Source organism: Guillardia theta, assembly GCF_000315625.1.
Source record: "Guillardia theta CCMP2712 unplaced genomic scaffold GUITHscaffold_123, whole genome shotgun sequence".
NCBI lineage: Eukaryota > Cryptophyceae > Pyrenomonadales > Geminigeraceae > Guillardia > Guillardia theta.
Window position 1 is genome coordinate 147,326 of NW_005434551.1, and position 9,635 is coordinate 156,960.

General features: G+C 44.3%; 1 protein-coding gene across 1 annotated transcript in view; it reads right to left on the minus strand.

Moving 5' to 3' along the window:
- Positions 1–768, minus strand: part of GUITHDRAFT_146364 (hypothetical protein) — a gene marked incomplete at both ends in the record, with an annotated part of 4,317 nt that extends 3,549 nt beyond the window's left edge. The window contains 2 exons of the mRNA XM_005822552.1: positions 18–376; positions 420–768. Coding sequence (XP_005822609.1) covers positions 18–376; positions 420–768 — 708 coding nt within the window. The remainder of the gene's footprint in view (positions 1–17; positions 377–419) is intronic.
- Positions 769–9,635: the final 8,867 nt, after the last annotated feature.

Consider the following 9,635-nt stretch of genomic DNA (forward strand, 5'->3'; position numbering starts at 1 on the left):
ACTCCGTCGCCTCGCACCCCGTGTGCCCTCCCCGCCCTGCCCCCGTGTACGCCGACGCCCATCGCCCCCCCGTACACCGTCATGCTCGTCGACCCCGTCCCTGCCCGGTTCCCTTGGCCCACCGTCTTCCAGGCGTAGTAGATGACCTCCGCCCCGGCCTCGTGATCGCCCACGCTCGTCCCGAAAAGCCCCCGCGCCGTCAACCGTAGCAGGTACAGGCCATAGCTCGAGTTGACGCACGTGAACGCTACGTACTCTTGACCCCCAATCAAAGCCACGTAATCATTGCTCGATGGAAGAGTCAAGGTAAACAGCACGGTGTCCAATGAAGAAAGATTTGCTTCAAGATATGACAGTCCGGAAAACGAAAGCAAATCTGTCCATAAGAAAGCACGAGGAGTCCGCCCCCGTCTCGTTACATCGATCGAACCTCGCCCTCCGATCCTCCCCAAGACTCAGCGTGTACACCCCCGGCCCGTCCCACGACACCGCCTCGCTCCTGCTCCCGGCCCCTCCCTGCCCCCCTGCCGTCAGCGACACCTGCCCGCTCCCCCGCGCCCCTAGCCCTGCCTGACACCGCACCGACGTCTCCGACTCCCACTCCGTCGCCTCGCACCCCGTGTGCCCTCCCCGCCCTGCCCCCGTATATGTGACTGAACCCATATTGCTTGCAATGATAGTGATGCTCCGTGATCCTGTGACTGGCCCATTTTTTACTCGATCGGCATTGCTTACCATCACATTGTTGAAAGAAAATATTTCGGACATCGTCCCTTCTATTCTCGTTGTTGTGATGATAATTTTGTCAGTTAAGCCTTTGCCCATCGCAGTATTTGCTTGAATTGAGGTTTCAGAAATCCACAAGGTATTTTCGCAAATAGTATTGTGGGTCCTTAGCATGCTTGTAAAAGCAGACTGTCCAATATTTGAACCCACGACAGTCAAGCTGAGTGATCCGGTCGATGCGCTATTGCACGGAAGTGAACGGTTCAAGTCAAGACGAGCAATGAGATCCGAAGTGAAAGCCTCTGTGTTAGTGGAAACTGAGTTGACGCATGTAAGGGAGACTCGTCCGCTTTTTAGAAGCAGATGGGCTGTTCTGGACCGAACAGCAGTATCCGATTCCCAGTGAGTTGACTCACAGTCCGTCAAACCTATTGACTTAGCAATACTTTTTTGCATGTGACCAAAACTACCTCCAAAAACGGTGACACTGACAGAACCAGTACCTGCAACATTCCCTGAACTAAGAGTTTCACTGATACCCAAAGTATCAAAAGACCATCCTTGGGTTAAGCTTCCAGATAATGAACCAACTGTCAATTGTAACTTTGATGATGCTGAAGTGGATGCAGGTGTCAAACTCCTTATTTGTGTGTCTGATCCCCATACTTGAAGATTGCAATGTAAGCATAAAAGACTATCCATACTTTGCCACTCCGTTGCCTCGGCTGCAGAACCATGAATTCGAAATTGAGAACTACTCTGATACTTCCCAATATTTATGCCATGGATCGTCAAAGAAATAGACCCTGAGCTCGCTCTATTAGCTTGAAGCACCATGGAAATAGAGGGGAGATCCAAAGAGAAAGCAAATGATATCGTTCCAACGACAATTCCGACCGAAACTATGTTCTTTTTAGACGCTCGAATAGCACTTGTTGCACGACATACAAGTGAAGAATCGGAGCTCCAGACTGTAAAAGCGCAACTTGTCGAGTGCGACCTAGACATGGGAGTAAAATCGTAATTCATCAGATTTTGCCCACGTACAGTCATCTGAATTCCACCGACAGCCCATTGATTGCTATGTTTTGCAATGTCAAATGGTCGAAAAATGTTAACTCCAAGAAAGTAGGCTTCTTGACTAGCAGCTGTCCATAATCCGAATGTAGAATTTTCCAACCTTGTCTGATAAAAGTGACTGCAAAGCTCACTCGTTGGAATTCCATCATTGACCGTCGAATAAGGATCCATGAAGACTCGGATCAAACCGTCCAAATATTGGATTTGAATCAGATACAGAACTGCAACATTGTATCCAATCGAATTCTGTTCATCCCACAAGATTGTTACATTTCCACCAGACAAGCGCTTCAATCTTCTTACTTTTCTTGAGAATTCATTTCAAATCGGAAATAATTGTTGTCATCTTGGTACAAAAAGCTGACCCCAATCCAGTCATCATTAAAATTGATTAGCAAAACGTTCAAGATGTACTGGTTCCAAACGCTAAAACCAGAAGAATAAGACTGCATCGAAGTGTACACGAGCGTGGTTCCTTCTACATCTTCTTTGCTGTATTTTCCGTATATCTTGCTCGATTGCTGATAAGCAGAGTATGGCTGCAATTCAATTGGAACAGCTTGCTTCAACTTGACACAGCCAAAGCAACTTTGGATAGAATTGAGGTACTGCCATGAAGAAGGCCCATCATTAATCGCTTTGGGATGATCTCTTATCTCCCAATTCTTGAAATACTTGCATCCACCTGCAGAATACTCAGTGAGAAATGTTGGGTAAAAAAGTTTCTACTCACCATTTGGCAAAAATTCAGAGCATTGCTCTGAAATTTTGGTGTAAACTTCGTAATCTTTCGAAGGTGTATTCGTATCTGTCTTTATACCTGTGTCAATTTTGAAAGAACTGCTGATCAGAGACGGGAGGTCGATAGAAAAAGCGGACGATAAAGTAGCATCCTGACTACCCATCGTCATGCTCATCCGTTTGCTGAATCCTAACATTCTGCTTGAGTGTGCTTGGACTGAAGTGTACGATACCCACTCTGTTGATTCCGCTCCTGTTCCTCCCATCCGTGAACCTGCCGTATGAGAAACCCAAGATCTTGCAGATTGAATGTATGTTCCAGCAAACAGCATGGAAGCACGATTCCTCACACTCAGGAGAGATAACGAAGGTTCATTATACGAGACGAGCTGTGTGGCCGAAGAGATCGCTTTATCTGACAATGTCATCACGACACCGATGGTCTGCAAGTAGCCAGAGGGAAGGTATAAGTTCAGAGATGTATCGGATTTCCAAAATGTCCTTTCAGCAGATGTTGAACCAAATCGTACTTGCACGGTCCATCGAGTTGAACTTAAATCTGAAGCGATCAAATATCGCACATCACGACGTGATTGAGAGTTGGATGGATTATCTCTGTTCATCAAGCCTGCTTTTCCAAGACAATATGCAGGATATGACCAAGAGATATTCTCCTTGGAATGATTTAGCATGGCGAGATCGCAACTGCGCAAGACGCCTTGATCATATGACAGTGCACTAGACAAAGTAGAAGTCACGGATGTAGGAACAACCGTGAGAGCAACCGTACAAGAACAGCATGGACCGGAAGGGACCTTGACCTGTACTGTTGTTACTGACAGCCACTTGGTCACCTCTGCTGCTGTTCCCTGTACTCTGGCTGCATGCGTGCTATCAAAGTAAGAAAATTGTGATCCAACAATCCTTACAACAGCGAGGGCAGGTGCATTGCCCACGCTTGTACTAGAAGTGTATGGGCCATCAAAAGTGAATGCAAAGCTTTGTGACCCAGCACGGAATGGGACGACAGATACAACCACATCAACACTCACGAAATCCGCCGCTTTTGATGGTTGCTTGCATAAAATCTCTCTTGAAGAAATCCATCTTGTAAATTCGCAACCTGTGTCCCCAATCCTTACTTTTGGTGTAACATCTTGAAATCCAAAGTTCTGTCCAAAAAGCGTCAAAGTGTTCGATCCTTGAATGGGCCCATTTAGATTTCCATTCTCCAACAGCGGTTTGCCTTGAAACATGACCTTTGTACTTCCATCTGACACATAAATCTGACTTATTCTTTGGGGAGGATTCCCAATCAACCAGAGCGAGAAAAAAGCCTCAGGGTTCTGGAAAATCCAAATGGGAGTATAACATGTAACAGTATTCCAGGAGTCAGCATGACCGATTGTAGCCAGATACGGGTTGGCAGTAAAGAAAGAGGACGGCGAGGACTCTGAGGTTGTGAATCGACACTCAAATTGCACTGAAGAATTGGCTGGAAAACCGCCGCCAATCACCTCGATCAGTTCGCCACCACTGAATGAGGGATAAAGCACATCATCTGCATTGTTTCTTGCTGTACCAGAAATGTTCAAATCTAGCCATGCCATGTCAAGATAAAAAGAATCTAAACCTGGTATATCTTCTAAGTTTTCAATCAGACTCACATTTACTTTTGTGGCAAGATATTGCCATCGACCTATGCGAAACTCGATTATTGTTGGGGACGAGTAAAAATAGTCCGAGCTGTTCAACATCATAGACCTGTCGTCAGAAGCAGTGATACTGCAAATATAGCGTGCATCATCACTCCATCCTATTCCACTGAGAATGAGAATTCCACCAAAAACCGTTCCAGAAAAAGATCTAATTGCCGTAAAGACTGCTCGAAAGATAAAAAAGAGTTGCCCGGCATCTTCTTTGAGCGTTCCGTTTTCGATCAAAGAAACATTCGCCTTGCCGCCGCTGTATTTCCATACGGGCACATTGAAAACTAGTTGAGAATGAGAAGGTATTACATGTATGGTCACGGCATATTCCACATCAGACCTTCTTCTGATCAATAAAGAGTAAGTATTTTCCAGCGAGAAACCACCTCCACGAACAGTGACGAGATGACTCAAAGAAGAAAACCCGGCAGATGGCTCAATGCTCTGGATGGTCATCGTGTAGGTCACTTTCACGGAGCCTGCTAGAAAGAGGCCTTGAGACACATCCTTCACTCTGATCTCAGCGTCGCCTGCGGTCTCATTCCATGGGGGTAACGAGCAATACAACAGGAAAGTGCTCGCCGCAGCAACAGCTTCCGAAGTTTCATTTCCACGGACGCAAAGGTATGACGCGTTCTGTCTGCTGACATCAAATCCAGCCCCATATACGATGTAATCACCTCTAACTCCTGACAAATATTTTGCTGGTTCTATTGAGGAAATGGCACTGAAAAACTCAAATGGAAACAGAGGGTTCATTCTTACATCATTCCTCCAGAGGCTGAAATTACCCTTGCAGGCGCTGTGATTCCATCGAGCTTCGCTACAACGGACATATGACCAATTTAGAACGTCTGCGTTCGTTTTCAGCTCATGACCAAAGCACTCCCAACTGCATGTAAACGATGCAAGGGAAGTGAAACCTCCTCCTGTCACTGTCACATATTGCGGTAAAAGGGAGCTGCCAGATTGAGGAAAGATGTCGCTAAGACCGGCAAGAGGTTTCAATTTAGCCACAAGACCGGGGACCAAGGTAGAGTTGCGGAAGATTTGCAAACTTGTAATAATGTTGTCTGTCGGGGGAAAGGGGGGGATTTTGCAACGGATTTTATCAATGCCAAGGATCGTGCAATGACCAAAGTCTTCCGAAACCAAGAACTTACAAGTGTAGCTAGCACCCAGCAAAAATCCAAATCCTTCCAGCTCGATCGTATCACCGGTGGCAAGAACATCAGAAATAGCATCATGCAAGACTTCTTGGATGGTGATAAATGAAACACTTGTCTCAGAATAAAAAAAGATATTATCATTATTTGACATCAAAAAAACTTGCACCTCTCCTGCATGGAAAGATTGCAGTGAACCTGACACGTTGAATACAAGCTGACTGGCATTTTCAAATGAAGCTCTCGAGCTATTGACCAAAACTCTCGTCGAGCCCTGTTCTAATCGAAGATTGTATGCCTTGTCTGCAATAAAACCATACCCACGAATTGTTATGGACTCTCCAAATGCAGAAAACTGTTTCGGCTCCAACAAATTGTAAACTTCAATGATTTGAGAGCTGTAATTCAGTAAGACTGCTGATTGGTCCTTCAGTATGAAAGTCACGGCCCCAGCTTCATATTCCCAAATGAAGCTGGTGAAGTGTACGAAGATATCAGATGAGGCAGGAGCAGATATCGTTTTGACTTTCATCCCATGTTTGTAGACTTCCAAGCCATAATGTTTTCCAGCAGTCAAGCCTGCACCGTCAAAGCTCAATGCAACGTCAATTGCGTATAAGGGTTGGGGATGTGAAACGTTCACTATATGCTCCATCATGTAAAAAACTTTCTGTTCGGTATCTCCAAGGAACTCAACCAAATCATCAGTTGCTGTCCATATCTGCAATGATGTCTGGCATGATCGAAACTCCCAAGGTTTCGTCTCAAAAATTAAACGCGTATTTGACTGAAACTCGACTTGATACTTTCGACCAAAAGTACTGTTGCTACAATTAAGTCCAACGTAATAATCGCGCGACGCATTGAATCCAACACCGTCCACGGTGACTGACACCCCACCACTGGCCACTCCCTGACAAGGCGAAACTCCACGCCAGACAGGAAGAAACTGAAATTCCGAACTAGAAAAATTCTGAACCAGCCGAGTTCCAAAGTGTATCTGAAAGCTCTGTTTTCCATAGAACAAATCAATGGTAGATGTCAAATCAAAGTTGCAGACAACTTGAGAATAATTGGTCACATGCAAATGACCAGGTGAATAGACAGTAGGAGACTGTATAAGACTGCAAGTGTAAAGCGTGCTATTCGGACGAAATCCTGATCCTACAACTGTGATATTCACCATTTGCATGAGATAAGATCTGGTCGGATAAATCAAATTCCAACTCTCCAAGACTTCAAAACTTTGTATTGCAGAAAAAGAGTCGGAAACGGATCCATCTCTGAATATCAAATTCTTCTGCTTATATAATACATTGAACGTGATGTTATCTGCTTGATAAGGCCAACCAAGAAAATGGCACCTGAGAAACCGTATTGACTGAGCTTCTCCATTCGAAGTCAGGGAATTTGAAGGAAGCGATGTGCTTGCGAAGTCACAAGAATAGTTCCTTTGCGGATTGAAACCAATCCCCACTAAGATTACATCAAAAGAATTGGAAGCAAAAGTTGTATTTGGAAATGTTGGCAGCACAGATTCCCAGCTTTCCATGAATTCGAATGTCTGATTCTTTGAATCAAAGACAGGTACAACTTGCCTGACAATGTTTTGTGCTCCATCGCTTCCAACAATACACAAGTAAACCAAACAAGATTCGGCCGGAAATGGCCACATCGGTATTGCAAAGACTAGTTCACGACGGCTCCAAGATATGGGTGGCTTGCTTATTACAGAGCCTTCACTTCCTACAAAGAGACACCTGTAATTCTGAAAGGGATCGAGAAAGCCCTCACCTCGTATTGTCAATGGAAGAGAGCCGTACCCAATAGGTGCAGCGAGAGGATCAAGTAGAAACCAGGTGTGCACTAGCGTTGCAGCCATCATGGCAGAAGACTGCAATTGACCAACAGTGACAGAGTACGAAATCAACTGAGCTTGACTCTGCAGCAAAAGAGCCGGCAAGACACAAATTATGTCTTCATTCGATCTCCATTGGGTTTCTGAGCAATCCATCCCATCCAATTGAACTTGTTGTTTCATTCTTCTGTGTCCAAAATTCTTTCCTCTGATGAAAACTGCGAAATGCATTTGTAAGTTCTCTGAGGGCGAGATAGCTTCAATCTTGGGGTGTTTGTCTTCGTTCACACCTGCAAAAATTACATTCTTGTCGAAAGCGAAAGAGCGATCAACAGTCTGATTGGTATCGATTGAAAATTCAAGTAATTTGCCATTGGACTGCACTACTAGGATTACATTCCTCTGCAAATCGATACAGAAGTGACCACCGTGTGAAATCCATGAGGTTTGAAGTGAAGTAATCCGAGACGTCATGGTATGAAACGGAAACGATATGTAAGTGAGACTCACAAAATCGTCAACTTCTGGCCATGAACTCTCTAGAAGAATCAATCTGCATGATTCATCATCATACTTGACTCCAACAATCTTTTTTCCAACTTGTGGATGGTAGTCGAGGATTTCAGTAGTATTTGATTCAACATGGAAGCATAAAATGCTTTCGTCGGTCTGAATGAGAAAATAAATTCCTAGCCCACTGCTGAAGGCACACACATGTAGACGCACCGAATTTTCCAACTTTCGCATCATTGAAGACTCCCCCGAGCTCACATTGAACACGACGATGCTCTGACCAGACTCTCGCACATCGATTGCAACAAGAGCGCTCCGTGCGTCATCGAATTGCACATTTCTTATATTCGATTTGCTGCTTATATCTAGATCTTGGGAACCAAAAGAGCCAGACTCTAGATCTACATGTAAAATTGACCATCGTCCGCTGTTACCTTCAACATTCAAAACTGCATACATGGACTTTGTGAAACTGTCAATAGTTATAGAGCTCTCAAAAACTTGATCACACCAAACTTCAATTGCGATTTCTTTGAATTGCAGGTGATCATTCTCCTTATAAATGCGCAGTCTCTGACTATTCCATGCTGCTACGATTGCGAAGGGGGACGAGAGCTGATTGTCACCATAAACATTCAATGTGTTTGAAGGTAACGAAGATAAGACCTGTGTTCCTATCTTAAAGCCCACTCGAAACAAGAAGCTGCTAGCATTGCTCGCAGCATTCCAAAACCCAGAAAGCAAATCCTTCCTCGAAATTGCAACAAAATCATCAGTTTTTTTCAGGAATGGTTCTGGTACGGTGTAAAACTGCAAGAGAGCACTGTTGCTCACTTGAATTTCATATGACTCGCTTCTGGATAAATTGATACCTGAGAATCGAATATTGATCAAAGTTTGCGATGAACATTGACTTTCTGTTAATGTCACGTTTGGAGGCTGGAAGAGGATCTGCCAGGTCAGCCTAGGCAACAATTTTACGAGGAAGCAAAGAGGAGCACTTTTGCAGTTCTCACAGCCGCCATAGTCAAGAGCAAAGGTTACAAAACACCTCAAGAATTCTTCTTCATGAGCAACTATATGTGAGCTTGAGGTTTTGAAATTGTAAATACAAAATAAAGTCCCTTGTCCCACACACCTCGTCCCATTGGGTTGAATAATTATGCTATGTTCCGCAGAGCTGGAACCAATGACCGATTCGATAGATATATCACGAGGCGTCAAACTCGACGCCCATGGTTGCGGGTCACGCGCATACAAAAGAATTTCACAATTTTCTGAATAATAACAAACTTGAAAAGTGTTCGTTGGCAAAGAAGTAGAATCCAATCCTTGGATGAAGTAAGGAGTGTCATGACGGAAGGAATGTATTACTGACATGACAATGAAGGAAGTTGTCGGATTGGAACTCAGTTGATCATTACTGATAGACCCAGAATAGCTGATTAACAGAGCTTTTTGTTGAAGAAGATAATCGGGGCAAGTTTGCACTGTACCTTGCCGGGAAACATTCACGAAGTGTAAGTCGTAGATCAGACAGGTGGATTCATATATGATATTCACATCGCTTCGCTCTCCGACAAAGGAAAAATCACTTTGAAAGGAAATCTTGCCTGACCAGGCTTGTTGTGAGTCAATGCCATTTGTGCTGGAGGTGGTTTGGGAATAAATAAGAGGCAGCTCGAAAAGTGGAGATGGAGAAGAGTAGGAAGTAAAATTGCAAGATTCGTTGTGCAAAGATGTTTCTTTGCATAATTTGACAAACGATGATGTAGTTGGATTCACGGTCCTATCACTCGAAAAAATCTCATTCCAGAATGGACAGATTTCTGGAAACAAGGA